The sequence below is a fragment of the Lithobates pipiens genome, unplaced genomic scaffold (assembly GCF_037356315.1).
Source record: "Lithobates pipiens isolate NorthernLeopardFrog02 unplaced genomic scaffold, aLitPip1_a1.2 Scaffold_8, whole genome shotgun sequence".
Taxonomy (NCBI): Eukaryota; Metazoa; Chordata; class Amphibia; order Anura; family Ranidae; genus Lithobates; species Lithobates pipiens.
Genome location: NW_027507903.1, coordinates 363,278,349 through 363,304,118, shown reverse-complemented (window position 1 = coordinate 363,304,118; position 25,770 = coordinate 363,278,349). Strand labels below are relative to the sequence as shown.

General features: G+C 38.6%; 1 protein-coding gene across 3 annotated transcripts in view; it reads right to left on the bottom strand.

Moving 5' to 3' along the window:
* The window catches only part of TENM2 (teneurin transmembrane protein 2), a 1,738,186-nt gene that overhangs the window by 257,742 nt on the left and 1,454,674 nt on the right, over window positions 1–25,770 (bottom strand). For all 3 annotated transcript variants that reach the window (XM_077473475.1, XM_077473476.1, XM_077473477.1), the window contains one exon: window positions 9,199–9,345. In XM_077473475.1, coding sequence (XP_077329601.1) covers window positions 9,199–9,345 — 147 coding nt within the window. The remainder of the gene's footprint in view (window positions 1–9,198; window positions 9,346–25,770) is intronic.

Here is a 25,770-nt window from a genome sequence, read left to right as displayed (position 1 = left end):
CGGTATGTTGAGGCCTTTTGAATTTAAGCATATTATCCTAAGTGATAAGATAATGGGTGCGTTCCCAGGTTGGGCCATTTCCAACTGTGCTAGAAGTGGGAGGGATAGGATTGAGTGGAGATAGCAGATTAATAGGGTTTTTGATCACGCTATGAGTAGTCAAAGGGGGTTGGGGGGTGAGAGATGGACAACTATGGGGGAAGGGATTGGGTGTAATTAAGGTAAGACGGGTGTGGAGATTGTGTGAGCGCTAGGTATAGGACAGTATCGGGTGAGAGGCTGGGTGAGGGGAAGTAGGGTGGAAGATTGAGGGATGGGGGAGGGTAGAGTGGGGGGGAGAGAGAGGGAAGTTGTAAGTGGGTCGAATCCAGAAGGTGAAAATAGACCAGCTAGAAAAGCCTTTGGAATAGGGAGATCCGGATAAGTCAGCAAGAACTACAAGAGTTCGCTGGGTGGAGGATTGGTAGGTTACGGTCATGAGATGGATGGGGTCTCTTAGGTGCTTATGTAGAGGTATGCATAGAGCAAATCATGGGGCCTAAGTGAATGGGTGGCATCTACCGAGTGTGGAGTAAGTGTATGAATGAGGGATGGAGACCAGAGCAACTATTGGTGGGAGCCTGGGCATAGAATAGAGAGGTTTGTGGGTGTAGTAATCAGTTTTGGGTTGGTATAGGAAAGGTAGATTGAGTAGGAGAAGGTATCTCATGGAGGATTGTTAACCTACCTGGCAGTACGATTATTTCCGATTTTAGGTGCTAAAAGCGGTACACTTATTTTGCATGAAAATTTGGCGTTTTATATTGTAGTCCTGTAAATCTTAGCAATAACTCACTTAAATCTGTCCAAACCAGAGTCTAGCAGGCATCCTGGGTATGATAAAATTTGAAAAAGGAAATCATAAATTATAAAATAATAAATAATTATAAATAATTGTACCAAATAATAATATAACAATAATAAAAATTATTCAATAATGTAATCAAATCAAAAACACTGAAATGTGCTCAGTTGCAGAATTGTCACTGTCATTACTTTTCAGTTTTTGATGACGGATCTTCCCACAAATCGCTGTTGCTCAATTCTGCAAGTGATTACAATTTATTATCGCTGTTTTCTAGCTGGTCTAAAATAATTTTTGATGTAAAGGGACAGTTTTGGTTGCTATGGACAATCTCCAGTTTCCAGGCATAAAGAACAGTTTTTATTATATAAAACTGCATGCAGGACACTGGGCAGACCACTAGGAACAAAGGGGATGTGAAATAATTACATACAGCAATATAATCCGTAAGATTACTTTATACTGTATGTATACTGTGTGTTGCACTTTTTGAATTTGGCGCCGATCTCCGTCCCCGTGCGTCGCAACGCTCACAGGGCACAAAGATCGGCTCCGTGATAGATCAAGTGAGACATGGCTCGCTCGTACAGCGCGGGGATATCGCTGGATCCAAGGGAGAAGGTAAGTAAACATCCTCCTGGATCCAGTGATGCGGTCCTGAGTCTGGCTCGGGGTTACCGCTTTTGGTATAAAAATTCCACCCTGAGCCAGACTCGGGAATACCGTCAGGGGGGTTAATGTTGGGGATAATGTGGTTAGTCTGTGTGAAATTGGTGCAAAATATTGGTATGCCCACTTAAAGGTATGAGTATTTAGGTGTGTCAATGCAAAATGGGGTGGCAGAAAAATATAGAAAAAAAATGTGTCATGTAATGTACTTGATTAGGTAAGTTTAACAGGTTTAACTATGTCAGATGTGACAATAGAAAAAAAAAATATGCTCTTATTATGCTCCTTTGTATGTCATCCCAAAACTGGATGCTAGTCTACTCTATGTACCCTATACTATGTACTTTCTACAATCCCTTATTTTTACTTTAAGTGTTATATGTGCTGAGCATTTGACATTCCGTATGTTCTTGATTATGCTTCATGTTTTTATGCCTTTGGCATTTTGAGATGCACATTCTGCATGCTGCTGTATTTCTGGTTTATTTTTGAACTAATAAAAATACAATTACAAAAAAAATATCAGAGAGTGAGGACAACTCTGAAGAAAACCTTAATGAGGCAAAAGCCATGCAGGGAGGTGAACAAGCCAACATTCAAGAGGGAGAAGGCCAATCCCAGTCTGTGGAGGAAACAGCACATCCAAGTGCACGTCCACTTGGGGTGATCAAATACCACCAAAAGAAAGCTCTATTTGTGGGAAAAAAAGGATGTCAATTTTGTTTGGGAGCCACGTCGCATGACCGCGCAATTGTCAGTTAAAGCAATGCAGTGCCGAATCGCAAAAAGTGGTCTGGTCTTTGGCCAGCAAAATGGTCCGGGGCTGAAGTGGCTAAGCTTTGTTAAAGCTTTGACAAATAAAAAGAAAAAAAAGTAAAGTGGAAAAACTTTTAATTTCCATACGGTTTTTGCATTTTGAATATACGTTCCTACGTAAACTGGTTATGCAGAATAATAAATGTTTTCAATATATCATGTGCATTTGTGTCTTTTTATGCTATGAAAACATATGAACTAAACGAACATAGCAAACATAACACACTGCACAGATGTCAATGTAAATCGCAGCCCAAATTCACAAAACGTAGTACAGAAACTACTTTTTGAAATTGGTGTAGGACGGTGCCATTGACTGCATATGCTGCTGATTTGACATGCGATTTGACATGCCAAATCACATGTCAAAATGCTCCAGTGTGGACCAGAGCTAATGGAAATGAAGACAGATGAAGCAACAGAAGATAACTTATACGTTTTGAACGTGGCTAAACTGACGATGCCCGTGTGAAAGGGGCCTAAGGGTAAATGAGAGATCTGGGGTCTTTTTGACCCCAGATCTCTCAATAAAGAGGACCTGTCATGCTTATTTCTATTACAAGAATATTTACGTTCATTTAATAGGAATAAAAGTGATCAAAAAATAAAAAATAAAGGGACAGTGGAAAAACAAAAAAAAGGAAAATAAGTTAGGGAAATAAAAAGTAAAGCACAGAAGCTAACGCATACTTACGTTGCTACATATGTAAACAGTGTTCAAACCACACATGTAAGGTATCGACGCAATTGTTAGAGCAAGAACAATAATTCTAGCACTAGACCTCTTCTGTAACTCTAAACATGTAACCTGTAAAAATCATCTTTCACATTATACAAAAAAATTGGGCTAACTTTAGTGTTTTTTTAATTCTTTAAAGTGTATTTTTTTCCCCAAAAATTCAGTTTTAAAGACCACTGTGCACATACTGTGTGACATAAAATAATGCAACGATTGCCATTGTATTCTCTAGGGACTCTCCTAAAAATATATATATATATAATGTTTGAAAATTCTGAGTAATTTTCTAGAAAAAATACTAATTCAAACTTGTAAACAAAAAGTTCCAGGAAAGGCCTGATCAGCAAATGGTTTTTAACAATGGTCCTTATTTCATTAAATAATTGGTAAGAGAAATTGTTCTTGTTGCTTATAGCAACATTATTCTTACTTTTGTTTCTCATACTGCACTGCTATTAAAAAAAGAATATGTTTGGTTGTTATTGGCAGAGAGAACTGTTCTGCCGCCTTCTGATGATTTCAGCAATAAGATCCACTGACCACTAAAGGCTATTCGGTACGGTACTTTCCTGAGACCCCACTTCTCACACCACTGACCTAATGAAAGGTCCCATGTAAGCTCTTAACAGATTTTCATTTTTATGAGGATACAGTTTGCTGAATTACAGTGCACAGAGGAATAATTTTAGCTTCAAATGGTAGCACATAAGATGGATTAGTTAAGGCAGAATTTTGGAAAACAAAATGTTTGTATATTAATGGCACACTGGCATCCAAAGCAGATGGTCTGTCTGATCTTCTATTTGCTTGTAACATAAACAAAGTCAAGCTCAATAACTATTCCTGCATGCAAGATTATGTGACCCAAGTACAGTCACTCTGGAGCAAATGGCCGCTATTTTTTTTTAACATTCTTTTAACTGAACCAGTATGCTTAAAATGTTTATATTATGTGTTCTGGTAGTATTATAGCCTGGTTTGATTGTAAGCCTTCTACTCAAGAGACATAACAACAACAAAAAAACAACATGATATTACAGACATACAAAATGTCTCATTCTGATCTACTGGCATTTCAATATATATGAAATGTCATGTATTGCTGCACCTATATTGCAGAGAAAATGTCCACACAAGACCATGGTTATCAGAAGGAGACACTGTAGACTCCCAGACTTATTATAATTCATCAGTATTTAGGAGATATGTTTTGGAAACTGTGGTGTCCCTGTTGCAAGGCTGACCTTAAAAAAGCCTTTTTTTCATGTAAAGGGATTTTGGTGCTCTCTTATATTATGATATATATTTAGAGGCTATATAGGTCATTATTATATGTTCATAGGGCCTTTTGGGTTGCTGCACAGATTCAAAATAATGTGGGGTTTTCTTTCATGGTTTCAGGGGTGTTTTTTTGTTTTGTTTTGTTTTTGTTCTTTTTTTATTATTTGTTGCTAAGACCTTTTTATTAATTGTTTGGTGCTCAAAGTGCTCAAAGTGCAGTTTTCACATGTTACTGACCATCTGTTCTTGGAGCTACCTTTTGTTCTGCACTGCAAGGAAGTGCAAGAACAATCTACACATAAACTACCTCACATTATTTCACTTACAATCTCAGCACCCACCTATTCGCCTAGATAAAATACAATGGTTAGGCCTATCTACCTTGACTAAAATTGTCCTTCACGATAAAATCTTTCCCAGAAGAAAATACCTGCCATGATGGGTGTAATTCTTTGTGGGTGTGGCCTAAAGTGGTGTGTCATTGAAAAACACGCCATATCACAATAAGGATACTTCAAGTCTTATAATATACATTCATAGTGCATTTTTAGGACCTAATTCTTCTTAGGGCTTGCCTTCATTCTTCATGGCATGGATTTTACATTACACAAACATTCCTTTGGGATTCTAGTCAATTTTGACATAATTTTATCATGAAGATTTTGAAGATTATTCAGCTACATACTCACTTGGGATCCCAGACTGCATGGGGGTATCCAGGTCCTTGATGCCATGGCCTCACGGAAAGTGGCTGAATTGGGGCTTCATTCAGCCAGGTAGAGACCAGCAGCTAGAAATTGATTTGTGTGTTTGAGTGTCTGCAGGGGACAGCACTGAAGAGAAGTTGAGTATTGCAGTAAATGTTGCTGTTTCTCACAGGTATTGGGTGACATATCTTGCATTTCATCTTTAAACTCACTTTATTACTAACTTAAAGTTTAAAATAGCACCATCGAAAATCAGATCCTTTATGATCACCTGTCCTGCTTTACAATCCATTTGATCTTCACTCACTTGTTCAAGAGCTGCAGCATCTGGCAGAATTTTCACATTTTGACACTTCTGTGAGTGTCCTTTGCCACATTGTGGTTCCTTCATGCAACCCTTAAAGCGGAGTTCCACCCAAAAGTGGAAGCTCCACATATCTGCTTCTTTCCCTCCTCCGGTGCCACATTTGGCACCTTTTGGGGGGAAGGGGGAACAGATATTTGTTTTTGATAGGTACCCGTTCCTACTTTCAGGAGATGGCTCCGCGGGCCATCCCTCAGAAGTTCAGCCCCCTCCTCCTTCCCCTGCTGTCGAGCCAGTTAGAAACCGCAGCATGCTTTGTGGATGAGCAGTAGGGAGCCAGCTGTGAGAAGCAAGCCTTCACTGCCAGTTTACCTTACCACTAATGGCGGCGGCAGCACCCGAGAGCCAATCCCAAAATCGACTGGGGGGGGGGGGGGCAATCCCTGGGCAGGTAAGTATCATAATATTAAAATTCAGCAACTGCAGTATTTGTTTCCTGGTGGGTGGAACTATGCTGTGCGTGTGGCATCATAACAGAAAAAAAAAAACACATAGCATGGCTGAGGACACAGACATGTGAAGCCCCTAAAAGAGAGATGTGAGAGGATCATTCTACTGTAAGAGAGTGAGGATCACAGTAATAGACAGTGGGGCAGGTAAGCTTTTTTTTTTTTACTTTCTTGTCTAAAGTATTTTATTGGAGTATGAAGGAATATATACAAATAACATAAATAGATTACAACATGTTCAATGAAAGGAAGCTCCTTGGCTAATATACAAATATGAAATTATTTGCAATAAAATGAAACAAGACAATTTATAATGAGTGATAAAAAGAAAGATAATGAAAAATAAAAAAAGAAGTGTTTAACACTCTATTTATTTTGAGAGAGAGAAAAAAAGAAATAGAAATGTAAGATCTATTAAGATCATTGTCCTGTTACTTTGTGTAACCAAAGATATTATTATCTGGATAAAGATTAGAGCTTCACATTCATAAAGGGAGGTAATATATAAGGAAAATTAATAAAGAGTGAGCAAGAGGAAAGGTAGGGGAAAAAGAGAGAGAAAAGTAAGAAAAAAGAAGAGAAGAAGAATCCGCAAGGCCAGGCAGAGAGACACTGCTGTGACCTAAGTTAAAATGAATCAATGACTGTTACCCACCGTTTAATCTACCATGGCAGCAATACATTTTTGCCTATGGTTGGTATTGAATAAGTAATCCAAGGTTGCAATGTCTTTTCAAATCTGGGGATCGTGTCCATTTCTTTTTTTATTTTTTTACATTATTTAACCACTAGACGACCAGCCACCAACTGCGGTAGGTTGGCTCGTCTGGGCAAATCACTGTAGGTATACAGAGGCTGATTTAAGACCACTAGGGGGCGCGCATGTGGCGCCGGTGTATTTGACCGGCAGCCGCGTTGTTCGCTGGGTGCCTACAATCGCTACTGAGAGACACAGAATGGAGGTCTGTCAATGTAAACAGACAGATCTCTGTTCTGTCAGGGGTAAGGAGATACCTCTGTTGTTCATACTAAGTATGAACAGCGATCGGTTTCCTCCTTCAGGCAGTCCCATCCCCCACAGTTAGAATCACTTGCTAGGACACACATTTGACCCCTTACGGTACCCTAGTATTAACCCTTTCCTTGCCAGTGACATTTATACAGTAATCAGTGGCTATTTTTATCTCTGATCACTGTATAAATGTCAACGATCCCAAAGTGTCAAAAGTGTCTGCCGAAATCCCAATAAAAATCGCAGATCGCCACCATTACTAGTAAAAAAACATTAATAATAACAATTCCATAAATCTATCCTCTATTTGGTAGGCACTATCATTTTTGCACAAACCAATCAATATTTCCTTTTTGCGATTTTTTTACCAAAAATATGTAGAAGAATACCTTTATATCATATCATACATATCGGCCTAAACTAAGGAAGAAATTAGTTTTTTTTATATTTTTTGGGGATATTTATTATAGCAAAAAGTAAAAAAATATAGATGTTTTTTCAGAATTGTCGCTATTTTTTTGTTTATAGCACAAAAAATAAAAATCGCAGAGATGTTCAAATACCACCAAAAGAAAGTTCTATTTATGGGGAAAAAAGTACATCAATTTTGTTTGGGTACACCTTCGTATGACTGCACAATTGTCAGTTAAAGTGAAGCAGTGGCAAATCTCAAAAAATGTTCTAGTCAGGAAGGGGGGAACTCCTTCCAGGACTGAAGTGGTTAAAGCAGCAGCAAAGGCATTTCAGAGGTTTTGGGGGTTTGTGGAATCTGGAATCTGGAAGATAAAAATAGGGGGTCTCCTGGATACTGGCCCTTACCCTACTAATTCACAAAAAAATTAAGCTGTATACAAGCACACAAACATACTTTTTGAGAAGTCCCTTATTTTAAGAAATTCAACATCAATCACATTGTCCAGAAATGTAGATTTCTATCAAACATCTAACACGGTGAAACATTGAATGACACCTGCTGACTCAGTGAAGCCTCAGATCTTTGGCCTGTGCCGCAGTCAGGGGCTGATGCAATTTGAAATGAGCAGGAGGCAGTGAGAGTACCTTTGCCTGGTGTGGAAGTGTGTGTTCTGGTCCTAAACCCTAGTAAACCTGTGTTCTTCAGTGGTAGTATGTTATTTCATAGTGGCCAAAAATCAGAGGCTTCATTGAATGACTCACAATACATCTCTTCCATTCACACACATGAATTGCATGTGACTGTACTACCAATTGTGTCTGTTTTTATGTGTGCTTAACTATTAAAGCATTACTATGCTATGAGGCTTATCTGCGTCCCTCTTAGCCCTTGTACACACGGTCGGACATTCTGACAACCAAATCAGTTGGATTTTGTCCGACGGATTTTATCCGAAACCGTTGCATACACACAGTCGGACAAAGTTGTCGGAAAATCCAATCGTGCAGAACGTGATGACGTAATTTTGTTACGATGGGACTACGTTCAGGCTAGTAGCTAATAGCTTTGGTCTAGGAATTTGATCTGAGCATGCGTGGCACTTTGTCCGATCGGAATTCTCTACACACAATCGGACAAAGTCTGATTGGAACATGTTGTCGCAAAATTTTATAGCCCAGCTGGAAAACTTGGTCCGTCGGATACTCCGACGGAAACAGTCCGATGGAGCCCACACACTGTCGGATTATCCGACAACACGGCCCTATCGGACATTGTCCATCGGAATATCCGACCGTGTGTACAAGGGCTTCGTTTTACTTTTTTACAGTCATATTTGCTATATATGACACCCTGTGAAGATTTATCTTCATGTCTTGGAGGAAAGGTGGAACAGGGAGTAAAGGGAAATCTCTACAAAGTGAGGACAAAACCCCCATAGACAGTTGTCATTGCAACAGTTTTCCCCATTGGGATATTTACTCTCACCACATGCTCTCATGATAACTCTAGTTGGTAATAGTCACTTAGACACATAAGGAGTTTGTAATTCTCCCCTATTCTATCCATAACTAAAAAAACAAAGTTTTGGTTATATGCACACATTGTGTTTATTTGGCCATCAAAATTAAGGCAAGCACAGCTTACTTTTAAAGATCCTGGTCAGCTTCATTTTGACTATCACATCCTACTGTGTGGCCCCATGTCTTTGCAAATCAACAAACTAGCCTAGAAAGCTTTGAACAGTATTGTAAATTATTGATCACCACAATATATTTGCCAGATTACGTTATAAGTCAGTATTTATGTACAACATAACACATTTTTGTCAGTAAATCACTCTGATCTAAAGTGAACATATAACCTTCTGTTCTTTAGGGATTTTAATGGAAGACTTTTGCTCACCTCCCTCATTATCCTTGTTATCAGCACATGAAGTTTCCATGGCAACATTGCATCCAGACCCTCTCCAGCCGGTCTGGCAGATACACTGCCAGCTGTTCTGACCGAGTGTGCATCTCCCATTGCCATTGCACAGATCAGGGCAGCCATCTGGTTGAAGAAAGGAAGAAGATAAGTATAAAAGATAGCAATCTGGACTAGATGACTGTGGTCTGCATAGATGATAAAATGAATCCATGCCTGAAAATTGATCTTCCATCAGTCAGAGCTATGCTTCATTCAATGCATCTTAAATCAACATTTGGCATCCATATCATCTATAGCTTGTACCGTGCACCTTGGCTAATGGTTAAAATTCACTCAAGCTTATTAAAAGTAATACATGCCTATATATTTTGTGTTTGTTTATATACTGTGTATATATATATATATATATATATATATACATATATATATATATATATATATATATATATATATATATATATATATATATATATGTATATATATATTTATCTATCTATATATAGAGATCTATCTATCTATCTATCTATCTATCTATCTATCTATCTATCTATCTATATCTATATATACACCCTGTAAGAGTATCACTAAATTATAAAGTTCATTTTTGACAGGCCAGGCAAGCAAATGAAAATGTAATGCTTAGTAAATAAATAAACTTTTACATTTTAAAAAGAGATACCATGAGTGTACAATGAGTCATTTTTTTTTATGTGGCACACCTTCCTCACCGCAAGCAGTAATAAAAGTGTAGGCGATTCCACTACTGTAACACCTGGGAAAATATTACTTACTGAATTCACTTGCTGCTTCAATTTGAATCTCTAGGCTTTTTTTTGTGGAATGTCACATCTATTTGTAGCACTATGGTAACCAGGCTAGATAATTATAAATAATTATAATGATGGTGTGCTGGTGCCTGCAGTTTGCTGAGAGAGACAAATGAGTTCATGGTGTGGTGCAGTAAAAATGTGAATACTGCGTAAAATAATGTGTTTGCTGCATACCGATAAAATCCTCTACTAAACACAACCCCCCCCCCCCTAAAAAAAAAAAAAAACAACAAAAAAAAGCAAAACAAAAACAAAAACAAGGACAGGGCAGGTGGAAAAAAATAACTTTAAGGAAATCATGGTGTAGAGGTCATAATGTGAGTGCAATCTTAGCCCTTGTACACACGGTCAGAGATTCTGACGGAATATGTCCGATCGGACCGTTTTGTCGGATATTCCGACTGTGTGTGGTCTGCATCGGACTGTTTCCGTCGGAGTATCCGACGGACCAACTTTTCCAACTTGCCGGTAAAATTTTCCGACAAAATGCTCCGATCGGACATACTCCGATCATGTGTAGAGAATTCCGATCGGAAATGAAATCCAGCCTGCTTGCTGCTGACATTGACAAAAAATTGACAATGAACTCAAAACCTTATTGTAGCTCACGGTACTTAAACCAGTGTAAATATACAGTCAGATACACTTAGTGAACAAATAATAGATCAAAGTGAAAAATAGTTTCTCAAAAAAACGTTTAAACCATATTATACATAAATGCATATAGTGAGTCCATGGAAATAAGTCCATATATAAAAACCCAGTGACAATGAACCAGGACAAATTATTAAATATTGTACTTCATTTACACTTCAGCCCCGGAAGGATTTACACCCTTAATGACCAGGCCATTTTTTGCAATACGGCACTGCGTTGCTATAACTGACAATTGTGCGGTCATACAAAATATAGCTTTCTTTTGGTGGTTTTTATTTTTTGCACTATAAACAAAAAAACTTTTTTTGAAAGAGAACAATTCCCATTCTGCCTCTCTGTGGAGCGATTGTGGGTGACCAGCGAACATCGAGTCCACCAGACCCATGAGAACGCATGCCCACAGTATCTATTACACGAAAGGATGTACAGGTACATCCAAAGACATGCAGGTAGGTTAATTGGCTTCTGTCAAAAAAAAAAAAAATAAAAAAAAATTGCCCATAGTATATGAATGGGGACCTTGGATTGTGGGCTCCTTGAGGGTAGGGACCAATGTGAGTGTGCAATGTACAGGGATAGGGACAATTGTAGACACTCAGGTTGAACTTGATGGACTGGTGTCTTTATTCAACCTAACAAACTATGAAACTATGGAGGTACATCATTTTGAGCATTAGAGCTGACCTGTCACAGTATGTACTGTGGCTGGCCGGCAAGTGGTTAAAGTGTCATCATAGGAGGGGGTGCCACCACCATTCACTCTCCACTTTCACCTGGATCTGTGGACCTATTTATTATATAATAGGTCAATCAGCGCCTTTCCTTTTCACCTAGGGTGAAAAACAGCAATTCCCACCAGCCACTTCATGAGCAAATGCCTCATGATTAGTCCTCCAGCTTCTCCCATATGGTAAAGGGAGCAACCAGTCTCATTCTCTCAAGGCAAAGAGAAAACTCCACATAGTGTAATATAGTTACAAAAACATTTTATTAAAACCATGAGTTAAAACAGTGTTTATATATGCAATTATTTCTATGGACTTACTATATGCATTGATGTATAATATGCTTTAAACATTTTTTTGAGACACTATTTTTCACTTTGATCTATTATTTATTCATTAAGTTTTTCTGTTGGCATATTTACATGTATTCAATGAGGTTTTATAGAGTTCATTATCACATTACATGCATTGCAGTATGTCAATTTTTTTGTTGGTTTATGATGCACTTTTTATGTTAAGGGGTAAGAAAACCTGCAACAGTGGCTGTTTGGCTGGCTTTTGTCAGAGGAGCATGCTGGAATACCAGCAGCCAACCAACTCCCAATCAGCGCTCTCTGCCAATGGTGAAGAGATCGGAGTGTTCTGGTGGGGGGGGGCGTCCCCCTGTTAGAACACAGAAGCTCAGTGGGGGAGATCACTGTACTAACATTGGATAGTTAGTGCAGATGCTCCGACTGGAGCAGACAGTTTTTTCATTCAACACAGCAAAAAACTCATAGCATTTTGCAGCTCATTTGTTAGACTTTGGAGCATGCCAGCATATCTGACCCCAACCTAAAGTCTATGGTCAGCCCTAACGTAAAGCGGTAGTAAACTCTGCTTTGCGATTTTTTTTACTTACAGGTAAACTTATAATAAAGCTTTCAGTACTTGTAGGTAAAATTAATATGTCCTAAACGTTCACTGTTTAGGAGATGCAGTGCATACTAGCACATTATGACATTGACTTGCAGGAGATTTTTTCTTCTAAACGTTACTACCGCTTTAATCTTTAAACTGTAAAGCAATGGAAAGTTGCCATGGGCAGCACATTACGAATATCAAGCAACACACTTAAGAATCTATCTGCTCCTGAAAAACAACATTACAATATAACATACAGTAAGTGTACTGATTCCTCTATTTATTGGCTTCAAGACAAATACATTTATTTGGTTCATATATTTTCTTGTTTTTGAACTATAGTGGATGCTCTGACTCTTCTCAACTTACACTGCTTCTTTTACTGAATTTAGCCACAAGTTTCCAGAGGTGGCGAGATGTGTAATTAGACAAAATTTTCACAGTTGGTAAATGTTGAGGCTTGGCAATGGCCCACATGTGACATTATCATAAAAGTAGCCCCATTGCTCCTCATTTTTCAGCTCATGCAAACAGTTATTTTACAAAGGGGAATGATCAGTGCCAATGTACCATTAGCATATATATAGTACTCTTCATAGTGGTTGTCTGGCCAGTGTGTTACACAAGTATTTATTTTAATTTGAAGAAGAAGACTATGATTACAATATCTCTCCATGTTCAAATACTCTGGAGATATTGCAATATTTCAATGTAAGTGATGACTAATCGCATGGTCATTTCAGCGAGCTGTTTGGTTTCCGCTTTTTTTCTAACTGTTGTCTACTAGTCAAATGCATGAGTACCAGAATTGTAATTCAACAACAAATCTAATTCCCACATTTAGTGAAAACTGCCTAAAAATATTATTACTGCAAAACAGAACCAAACCAGCCCGTGGGAACAGTTGTTTTACTGTTCACGTTAAATGCTCGCATTGAGCCAATTGTATTGGAGCTACCCAGCAAAGGAGATTTCTTTATTTGCTGACCTAATTATTACTGAGACTCCTTTTGTGAAAAGCAAGTCGAGAAGACCTACAAGCTGTGGGGAAAGAAATGCGCCTCAAAAAGCTTTTATGCTACAAAAGCACTTTAAATGGTTCAGGAATGATTTTAGTTATTGTGAAATATTTCAGAGTAAGAGTGATTCCACTTGTAAGTTAGAACTGATTATGCTTGATTGTATTGTTATTCTAATAAAAGAATGAGGGTATGAAAGATAGATCAGTACCTTCAAAGGACTAACTTCTTACAGAGCTATTCAAATGGAACCATTTTCACATAATTACCATGGCAAGTAGAACATTCTCGGAATATTGTGCTAATATATACTTTGATCACTGTTGCTTAAGACAAATGGTTTAGTAACAGGGGCCGCTTTACGTGGATGCATGTTGCGATTGTTTGAATGTGATTGTGTGCTGTAGACAACTAGGTTTTTATGTTTATTTGACTGACAGAATGCATAAAAAATATAAATGTTTAAAAGCAACACAAATATTATTTTAAACATCATAAATCCTACAATGCACAGCTCTCACAATCATTGTACAATTATGCAATAACATATTATACACTAGTTTGAGGGCTTATAGATATTAGGGTCAAGTGGAAGTAGTTCTGTGCATGTCAAAGAAGTTCTAGTTTGTATATGTTAAAACAGGTTAAAACATGAAGTTAACAGGTTGTAGTGGAAACAAGCAGTAGTTTTGGTGACAATGAATAACAATGCAATTTTTTTTTTTTTTTTATGTTTAGAACACACATATCTATGGGTTCTGGACCAAAGTAACCAGAGCAGTCATGTAGGGGAATTATCTTCACTTGACACTCTGTGGTGGTTGTGGCTGAACAATACTGCTGTATAGCATAGCAGACAAAAACATTTGTTGCTGGAGTGACTCAACTTCAATGTTGTTCTAAAACTGCATAATTTAAATTAACTACTGCTTTTAGAGGAATGAGAATTCTGTTTGGACTGCTATACCATTTTGGGTATAGCGATTTCTCTTTACCGCTGTCTCTTCCACAAGGTGCTTTACAATGAACCTTATGGGAACACAAACTGACTGAAACCCTTCACAGAAACATTATAGGTTGTGCCAAAAGGTGTCAAAAGGGTTATTTACTAAAGGAAAATCCACTTTGCACTGCAAGTGCACTTGAAAGTGCACTGAAAATGCACTTGGAAGTAAAGTGGCTGTAGATCCGAGGGGGACATGTAAGAAAAATAAAAAACAGCATTTTAGCTTGTGCATGATTGGATGATAAAATCAGCAGAGCTTACACTCATTTCAGATCTACCCCTTAGATTTAGAGCGACTGCACTTCCAAGTGCACTTTCAGTGCAAAGTGGATTTGCCTTTCGTAAATAACCCCTTTGGTGTCCGACTTGCTGTCCCAATGTTGGAGTCCTGCTATAAGTCACTGATCACCACCATTACTAGTAAAAAAAAATAAAAAATTTAATTCCATTAAAATATCCCATAGTTAGTAGACGCTATAAATTTTGCGCAAAACAATATACGCTTATTAGGATTTTTTTTACCAAAAATATGTAGCATAATACATATTGGCCTGAATTGAAGAAGAAATAAAATTTTTTACATATTTTGATTCAATATATTTTATAGCAGAACTTAAAAAAAAATTACATAGTTACATAGTAAGTGAGGTTGAAAAAAGACACAAGTCCATCAAGTCCAACCTATGTGTGTGATTATATGTCAGTATTACATTGTATATCCCTGTATGTTGCAGTCGTTCAGGTGCTTATCTAATAGTTTCTTGAAACTATCAATGCCCCTCACCGAGACCACCGCCTGTGGAAGGGAATTCCACATCCTTGCTGCTCTTACAGTAAAGAACCCTCTGTGTAGTTTAAGATTAAACCACTTTTCTTCTAATTTTAATGAGTGGCCACAAGTCATAGTTTCATAGTTTGTAAGGTTGAATAAAGACACCAGTCCACCCAGTTCAACCTGAGTGAGTGTCTACAATTGTCCCTATCCCTGTACATTGCACACTCACATCGGTCCCTACCCTCAAGGAGCCCACATTCCAAGGTACCTGTTCATATACTAGGTCCAATTTACAGAACAATGGACAGAAGCCAATTAACCTACCTGCATGTCTTTGGAGTATGGGAGGAAACCGGAGTACCCGGAGGAAACCCACGCAGGCACAGGGAGAACATGCAACCTCCAGGCAGGTAGTGTCGTGGTTGGGATTTGAACCAACGACCTTCTAACTGGGTGAGAGTGCTAACCACTGCACCACTGTGCAGCCCAAAGTCCCTTTCGCGAATTTTTTTTATCCTTGTTGTGGGGTCACCAGTATGGTATTTGTATATTGAAATCATATCCCTTCTAAATCGTCTCTTCTCCAGAGAGAATAAGTTCAGTGCTCGCAGTCGCAACCTTTCCTCATAACTAATATCCTTCAGACCCTTTATCAGCTTTGTTGCCCTTCTTTGTACTCGCTCCATTTCCAGTACATCCTTCCTGAGGACTGGTGCCCAGAACTGGGCAGAATATTCCAGGTGTGGCCGGACCAGAGTCCTGTCGAGCTCTGGAGTTGATCCCTTTTGTTTTTTGTTTTCAAAATTGTCTTTTTTTGTTTATAGCGCAAAATATAAAAACCACAGAGGTGATTAAATACCACCAAAAGAAAGCGGGGGAAAAAAGGACATGAATCTTATTTGTGTACAACGTCACACAACCTTGCAATTGTCAGTTAAAGTAATGCTGTGCCATATCGCAAAAAATAACTCTGCCATAAAGGGGGTAAACCTTTTAGGGCTGAATTGGTTAATATTTGAAAAATGTAAAGTAATGCACCTGGGAGCTAAAAATATGAATGCAAGTTAGTCGTTAGGAGAAGAAACTCTGGGGGAATCGAGGACAGAAAAGGATCTGGGGATCCTAGCAGATCACAGGGTCAGCAATAACATGCAATGCCAAGTTTCAGCAAGCCAGGCTAGCAAACTATTAGCATGTATTAAGACGAATATTTACTCAAGAGACAAATCTATATATGTTCCACTTAACAAGCACTAGTTTGACCACATCTTAAGCATTGGGAGGAAACTATTTAGTCAAAGATCTCTAAAAATACATGTGTACACACAATAAAGTTGGACAAGAAATGTCTCAAACCTAAACTGCGTAAGGGGTTCTGTTAGAACAGTAAGGATGTGGAACTCCTTTTCAGGCACCATATGAGGAGGATCAGTGCAGTTCATTGGTTTAGGCTCTGCCAATGGCAGTAAAAACAGGTGACTAAGCAGTGGTTTACCACCCCTTGGCCACCCACTATTTTAACATTGCAGCCTGACAGGGCTGTACACATGCTGCAACTTCTTAATACCCAGCATTCATGAACACCACCACCAATGATCATCCTGATAAAAAGTTAACTTCCTGTTAAAAAAAATAAGCATTTATGCATGTCTTGAAAGAGAAAGGCAAATGAGAGGGTGGGCGATATTCCTGACACATGTATGCCAGGTGATAAGAAGTTCATGATGTAAAGGTAGAATTACACTTGTAAAAAAGTTCCACTGTATTTGAAGGATACTTTTTTATACTGTTGGGATTTTGTTTGTTTTTAACATTTGCCCTTTATATACATTTATCACAGTTCTTATTTTTGTTTTGACAGTAGTTTGTTATATTTATGAGTGCTGCATCATTGATGTATGTTTCTAATACACACTCATATAAAAAAGAGGTATCAGAGATGAACAAAAAAAGGCTCTGTATTATAGTAAAAAAGATACTTTTGAAGAATTAAAATGACCCTTGCACAATATAATGGTTTCTGCAAAAATGATCCAGTGTGTTTTTTATATATCAAAGATTTCTGATAATAGGTAAGGGCACAAATCACTGCAGTTGTAGTTAGTGTAGTAGACCTACATTCTGCTCTTATAGCTTTACTGCTAGTTTATGATTAATGTTTTGAGCAAGGATGTAGCTCACACTGAGATCCAAAGAGCTATAAAAAGTAAAGGAATGATGCATCCTTGTTTGGGAATAGCTGACACTTATCGATAGCCTAGCGTGTTAATAATTCATAGAAAACCATTTGACTGTACAGAGGGGGCTCAGCTGAATTCACGGCTCTTTTCAAATCTTGCTGGATTCTTAATTACAGGAAACACAGCACTCTTCTGAGAATTCATTATTTGAAACACTGGGGTAGAATTTAAAATCTGGTAGGATCTAAAGAAAATGACAAGCTTCAATTTTACTAGGCAGTCTAACAGGAATGTTACTTGTTAGCTAATAAAAATATGACAAAATACAAAAGTGACCTATTAGTCATACAATTCACAGCCAGAACAAACTCTTACATAAATAGCGGCATTTGGCTACTGCAGCTTTCTCTCCAATATTGGCATCTTGGAACTTGTAATACATGGCCAATGTAATACATGTCAAAGCAAAAAACAATCCTCATTTTTCTAGGAAAAATACAGTAAAACTTTTTTTTTAAGTATTTTTAAGAAGTATTTTTTTTTTAGAAATATTGAGAAAAGCTATATAAACATCAGAAACAGCATATGTGACAATTTATGTGATGTTTCTATCTGACATATATTTTTTTAAATGGATGAACTAAAGTGAACATGTCATGGCTTCAAAATATTTCTTGTGCAGCTCTGAACCTCTGAATTTGATCCCCCCTGCCCCCCCCCCCCCATTCTTAAGAAAACTTTCATCAATTTGCTTAACCATCTCAAGGCAAAATGCTTTGGCCCTCTTCGTTCTCCTGGCCATTTTCAGCTTTCAGTGTTGTCATACTTTGAATAACAATTACCCAGTCATGAAACACTGTATCCAAAATATATATATTTTTTGAGACAGAGAGAGCTTTCTTTTGGTGGTATTTACTCACCAGACAAAAAAAATGTTTTATTATATAAGCAAAAAAATACCAGACACTTTGAATAAAATAAAAATGTTTTTCTTAGTTTCCGTTATAACATTTTTCAAACACATTAACGTTCTACATAAATTTAGGATAAAATGTATTATGCTACATAACTTTGTTAAAAATAACCCAAATAACTTTAGTCTGTGTGAAAATTATAGGATCTAAAAACAATGGTATATATACAGTATCTCACAAAAGTAAGTACACCCCTCACATTTTTGTAAATATTTTATTATATCTTTTCATGTGACAACACTGAAGAAATTACACTTTGCTACAATGTAAAGTAGTGAGTGTACAACTAGTATAACAGTGTAAATGCGCTGCCCCCTAAAAATAACTCAACACACAGCCATTAATGTCTAAACTGCTGACAACAAAAGTGAATACACCCCTAACTGAAAATGTTCAAATTGGGCCCAACTAGCCATTTCTCCTCCTCAGTGTGTTTAAATTTAATGTTTTTGCTCTCACTCTCTCATACTGGTCACTGGAAGTTCAACATGGCAACTCATGGGAAAGAACTCTCTGAGGATCTACAAAAAGAATTGTTGCTTTACATAAAAATGGCCTAGGCTATAAGATTGCCTGAAACTGAGCTGCAGCACGGTGGCCAAGACCATACAGCGGTTTGACAGGACAGGTTCCACTCAGAACAGGCATCGCCATGGTCGACCAAAGAAGTTGAGTGCACATCCATAGGTTGTCTTTTGGAAATTGACCTATGAGTGCTGCCAGCATTGCTGCAGAGGTTGAAGAGGTGGGGGGTCAGCCTGTCAGTGCTCAGACATTTACACTGTTATACAAGCTGTACACTCACCACTTTACATTGTAACAAAATCTCAAAGTGTATATACAGTATCTCACAAAAGTGAGTACATCTTTGTAAATATTTTATTATATATTTTCATAACACTGAAGAAATTACACATTGTTACAATGTAAACTAGTGAGTGTTCAGCTTGTATAACAGTGTAAATTTGCTGTCCCCTCAAAATAACTCAACACACAGCCATTAATGTCTAAACCACTGGCAACAAAAGTGAGTATACCCCTATGTGAAAATGTCCAAATTGGATCCAAAGTGTCAATATTTTGTGTAGCCACCATTATTTTCCAGCACTGTCTTAACCCTTTTGAGCATGGAGTTCACAGGAGCTTCACAGGTTGCCACTGGAGTCCTCTTCCACTCCTCTATGAGAACATCATGGAGCTGGTGGAAGTTAGCGATCTTGCACTCCTCCACCTTTCATTTGAGGATGCCCCACAGATGCTCAATAGGGTTTAGGTCTGGAGACATGCTTGGCCAGTCCCTCACCTTTACCTTCAGCTTCATTAGCAAGGCAGTGTTAGTCTTGGAGGTATGTTTGGGGTCATTATCATGTTGGAATATTGCCCTGTGGCCCAGTCTCCAAAGGAAGGGGACCATGCTCTGCTTCAGTATGTCAATGTACATGTTGGCATTCATGGTTCCCTCAATGAACTGTAGCTCCCCAGTGTCGGCAGCACTCATGCAGCCCCATGACACTCCCTCCACCATGCTTGACTATAAGCAAGACAGACTTGTCTTTGTACTTCTCACCTGGCTGCTGCCACACACACTTGACACCATCTGAAACAAATACGTTTATCTTGGCCTTATCAGACATCGGACAGGTTCCAGTAATCCATGTCCTTAGTCTGCTTATCCTCAGTAAACTGTTTGCAGGTTTTCTTGTGCATCATCTTTAGAAGAGGATTCCTGCTAGGATGACAGCCATGCAGACCAATTTGATGCAATGTGTGGCGTATGGTCTGAGCACTGACAGGCTGACCCCCCACCCCTTCAACCTCTGCAGCAATGCTGGCAGCACTCATATGTCTATTTCCCAAAGACAACCTCTGGATGTGACGCTGAGCGCGTGCACTCAACTCCTTTAGTCGACCAAAGAGAGGCCTGTTCTGAGTGGAACCTGTCCTGTTAAACCACTATATGGTCTTGGCCACCGTGCTGCAGCTCAGTTTCAGAGTCTTGGAAAACTTCTTATAGATTGCCTAGGCCATCTTTATGTAGAGAAACAATTCTTTTTTTCAGCTCCTCAGAGAGTTCTTTGCCATGAGGTGGCATATTGAACTTCCAGCTACCAGTATAAGAGAGTGAGAGCGATAACACCAATTTTAACACACCACCTCCCCATTCACACCTGTAACTAACTAATCAATACCTTGTAATACTAACGAGTCACATATGTCACACATGACACCGGGGAGGGAAAATGGCTAATTGGGCCCAATTTGGACATTTTACTTAGGGGTGTACTCACGTTTGTTGCCAGCGCTTTAGACATTAATGGCTGTGTGTTACGCTATTTTGAGGGGACTGCAAATTGACACTGTTAACAAGCTGTACACTCACTACTATGTATATGTATATATACACATGTATATATGTATACATATATATGAAAATTGATCAATCCTGAGGACCCTTTGAAAAAGTCCCGAGGTTGTGACGCAACGCGTCAGTGAGGAGCCAGGTGTTACGATCGTCACTTCCGATCGCGGCCGAGACCGGAAGTTCATTTGTTTATATGCAAGTTCCGAGTCTGATATGTAAGTGTGGATATTATTTAAATAAAATCGATATTTTAATACTACACTATCGGAGCCCCCCCCTCTCTTTTGCTTCCATTTCTATGAGATTGTTTTCACTGTGGTGATTACATTGCTGAGTGGAGTAAATGAAGATTGGAAAGAATATCAGGTCATTCACAGCGCTATATGACCCTAAGGGGTTCAGATGTGAGGTGAGAGGCTGGAGGAAATAAGGGGTGCACTGAGCACTGAAGTTTACTGCTAGTGGTGGATGGTCACTATTTTGGTGGATGTTGTCATTTGGAATTTCACTGCATGAAGATCTTATGAATTTGGACTATCATAATTATTTCACTTTGAACAGCACGTTTGCTTGATTGTGATCAAGGACTTTTATTTATTTATTTTGAAATTTTTTTGGACTCATTTGTAGCACTGTTTATTTGGAGTTTTTTGCATGTCAAATTTTTTTGCACTGTAATATTGCACCTTTTTGATAATTGCACTTTGCACTTTATTTAATATTGCATTTTGCTTATATAGCACATTTTTATTGGTATTAATGTATGCTTATCTTCATTATTTATCTATCAGATAGGTAGTGCCACATAATTTATTTACTATTTTTCACTCACTAGTGTAGAGATCACTATACATGTTGGCAGCTTCCTTCAGTTTGATTAGTTTAGTATTGTTCACCAGGGCAATTGGTGTTAGGCTAGTAGTAATAGGTTGTGTGCAATAGTACCTTCCTTTTCAATAATTGCTACATGCAACTGAAATTAAAAAAATGTACACATTTCTAAACATATGACACATTAGAATAGAAATCCCAAGAGAAATTACATAATCATGTGTATGAAGTCTAATGGCGCATACACACAATCAGATTTTCCGTTGTAAAAGAACGCGGTGATATACAACACTACAAGAAGCCAAGAAAATGAAGTTAAATGCCTCAGAGCATGCATCAAATTTTTTCCGAGCATGCGTAGGAATTTTGTGCGTCGGAATTGGTACAGATGATCAGAATTTCCGATCTGAACTTTTTCTGACCGAAAAAATGAGAACCAGCTCTCAATCTTTTGCTGGCAGGAATTCCACCAGCAAAAATCTGATGGAGCATACACACGGTCAGAATTTCAGATCAAAAGCTCAAATCGGACTTTTGCTGGTGGAATTTCCAATTGTGTGTGTACGGGGCATTAAGCCTGGTACAAGCTAGTAGTTTTTTTTTCCGTTAAACCCAGTAGATCTCAACAAAAATAAAAACTCACAGCTGACAATCCAATGTTAGTACAGCAATCTGCCCTGCTTGTATGCAAGACAAGTTGTAGCCGACACCCTTCGAACAAAAATCCATGGTTTTGTTGTCGGAAAGTCCAATTGTGTGTGCGAGGCATAACACTGTTCATGACTGTCCGGGCATCATTTCCAAAGCTGTTGTGAAAACCCTGGCCATACTCCCTACAGAAATACACTGATCCGTTGTTGTATGGCCCTAATTGACCATGTTCTTGAGCCCTACATATGGGTGTTACATGACAAATTGCCCCAAAGTTTAATTAAGCTTTAATTGTTGTAGTTTCTACCATGGGGAGACTATAGTAGTACAAAGAAACCCCACCAACAATTCATAACTCACAATGACACGTATATGCAATGACTTACAAACAGCTTGAGGGAAAAAAAAGCCAGGAAATACAAACAGAGAATACACAACGAACATACAGTATGAGAAACAGATTAATGGCACATGATCTTGTTTGCTCAGTATATATGCCTGAAAATGACTGTTTCCTGTTTAAAAGTCACAGTCTGCTGCAGTATCCACCATGGAAATAAATATATGCAGTTTCCCATCAGATTTTCACAATCTCTGACGGACAGAGAACAGATGGAGACAGGTTTGTGTATTGAAAAACCTCGGTATCTGATGATTCATTGGAGAGCCTTAGATAACTCCAGGTATCCAGAGTGATCGGACGGCCACCTTGCCTTCTCTATGGGGACCGAGAGGAGAAGCAGGACGTACGACGGTTTCCGGAACTTTTCGATCCAGGCTGGTAACCTTCGAATGATCCGCATGTACTCACGCCCTCAATAGTGTGTCGGAACGGAATACACACAAAAGAACCCTGCAGAGGGCTGTCTGCTCGCGCTAACGACTCCGTTGGTTTGGAGTCCACCCATTGCGGTAAGAGTCAAACCTTTTTCAGATCTGGATGCGATAGTGGCAAAGTCAGGAAGATTTCACCGAATTCGTGAAAAGGACTGATTTTCCTGTTCATTGTTTTTAGTTGGAACTAAGATTTCTTAAATTACAAGGACTCCCTTTTTCTTGATTACATTTTTCACATGATGTTTTATTTGATTTATTTGTATTTTTTATAGAATTTGTATTGAGTTTTATTACTCTTTTCACTTCAGTTTTCACGTATAGTCAGCGCAACTTTATGTATAATTTTTCTGATTTGATCCATAGCTTGATATTTGATGGTTTTTAGTTGCAGCTTTTAGGTTTGCCCCAAGCGCAATATTTTTTGTTTGTTTTTTATGTATATACAATGACTCATGGACAACTTAAAGTGATATTAAAGGCTACATTTTTTAGAAAAAATACCAAACATTTTATAGTTACCTGCCATGTGCAGTGGTTTTGCACAGAGCAGCCTCAAGCCACCTTTTCTTGTGTCCCCCCTGCCAGCGTTTTGGGATCCTTCCTCTTGCCGAGTGTCTCCAAAGCTGCTCAGAGAAATTCTTCCAATGCCTTTCTTTCACTGAGAAAATTTTAATCCTGGGAGGTTATTTATTTTTCCAGTTCTATATTATTTTCCTGCTGCAATATTTCTCCTTGTCCCTTTTTGGTCTTTTTTTTTGCCCCCACATTTTGCTACTAGTATTTTTAGAATGCCTGGGCAGCCTTTTGCTAGTCCAGTGATGGCAAACCCTGGCACCTCAGATGTTTTAGAACTACATTTCCCATGATGCTCAACTACACTGCAGAGTGCATGAGCATCATGGGAAATGTAGTTTCCAAAACATCTGGGGTGCCAAGGTTCGCCATCGATTAATCCTCACTCAGTTCTCCCAAGGTGCTCCCCCCCCCCCCAACTAGCAGTTCAATTTTGTTTGGTAAATGAAGGATGTTGAAATGTAAACATCTCCCCTTTCTGGAAAGCCAAGATGTTCATTTAGTACTGCTAAATTGTGATATAACATTGTTTTTCCGATTCTCTTTGTGAATGCTCTGTTTGGATTGTCTAGCTGCTTCTCAAGCTGTTCATGAGCCATTGCATAAACCTTTTGGTCTGAGTTATGAAATGCTGATGGGTGTTGTGTGTATTTGTAGTGTCCCCATGGTGGAAATGGCAGCATTAAACTTTGCCCTGGATTAACAACATTAATCAAGTAGAAAGACTGCCATTTTCAGCTTCATTTGCTGAGGTAAGCAGTATATAGAGGAGTCTATACACAGAGAATTTGTATCATTTCATGCCCTTTATATGTTGTTATTCATATTTGTCAAAGATTCAGACATTCATAAATGTGTTTAGTTGCCAAATTATAATGTATATTGACGTAGGGGAATAAGCTAGCGTCTCCTTTTTGTTTTTTGTTTTTTTTTACTTAAAGGTGTGTGCTACAGTATGCAGGTAACAAACATGTAATTGTTACAATATGCAGACAACAACTAGGCAATTGTTAAAATGGAAAGCCAACAAATAGGCAGTCATGACAATACATTGGCAACAAACTGACACTGGTGACAATTTGCAAGCAAAGGGAAAATTGTTGCAATAGGGAGGCAACAAATGACTAACTGAAAATACATAATGACAACATCAGTGACAATAATTGAAGCTCAGTTTACTACCCATCCTCTTCTTTCCCTTAGGTCACAGCATTCAAAAATGTCCTTCTCGTTCTGGCCACACAGGTTCTAAATGGACGTAGAGTGAAGCTATAGAAGAAGAGAGCACATCTTGCACCTACTCCTGGCTCTCTCATCTTTTCTGGCTGCTGCTTCACAGTGGTACTGATCCTGGTATCACTGATCAAAGAGCCAAAGGGAAGTTCCAATGACCTGGGGATGGGCAAATCAAACTGAAGTCTCTGGGCAGAAGCTTTAAACTGACCATACACCAGTGGTAGGCAACCTGGGGCCCTTCAGCTGTTGTGGAACTACATTTCCCATGAGGCATTTCAAGGCTGGCAGTAGGGATGAGCTTCGAGTTCGAGTCGAACTCATGTTCTACTCGAACATTGCCTGTTCGCCTGTTCAGTGAACAATTTGGGCTGTTCGTAGCAAATTCGAAAAGCCGGAACACCCTATACAAGTCTATGGGAGAAATCTAAAATGCAAATTTTAAAGGGTAATATGCAGGTTACTGTCCTAAAAAGTGTTTGGGGACCCGGGTCCTGCCCCAGGGGACATGGATCAATGCAAAAAAAAGTTTTAAAAACGGCCGTTTTTTCAGGAGCAGTGATTTTAATAATGATTAAAGTGAAACAATAAAAGTGTAATATTCCTTTAAATTTCGTAGCTGGGGGGTATCTATAGTATGCCTGTGAAGGGGCGCATGTTTCTGGTGCTTAGAACTGTCCCTGCACAAAGTGTCATTTGTGCAGGAAAAAAAGTCTTTTAAAATCACTTGCGGCTATTGTCGGGTCCCGTAATACAGAGAACACTCAATGAGTGTTCTCTGCATTAGCCGGCAATTCATTCATTCATTGATAAAAAAAAAAAAATAAAAGCATGGGGGTTCCCCTAAATTCAATTACCAGGCCCTTTAGGTCTGACATGGATATTAAGGGGAACCCCGTGTCAAATAAAAAAAAAAATTGACGTGGGGGTCCCCCTACAAATCCATATCAGACCCTTTATCCGAGCACGCAACCTGGTAGGCAGCAGGAAAA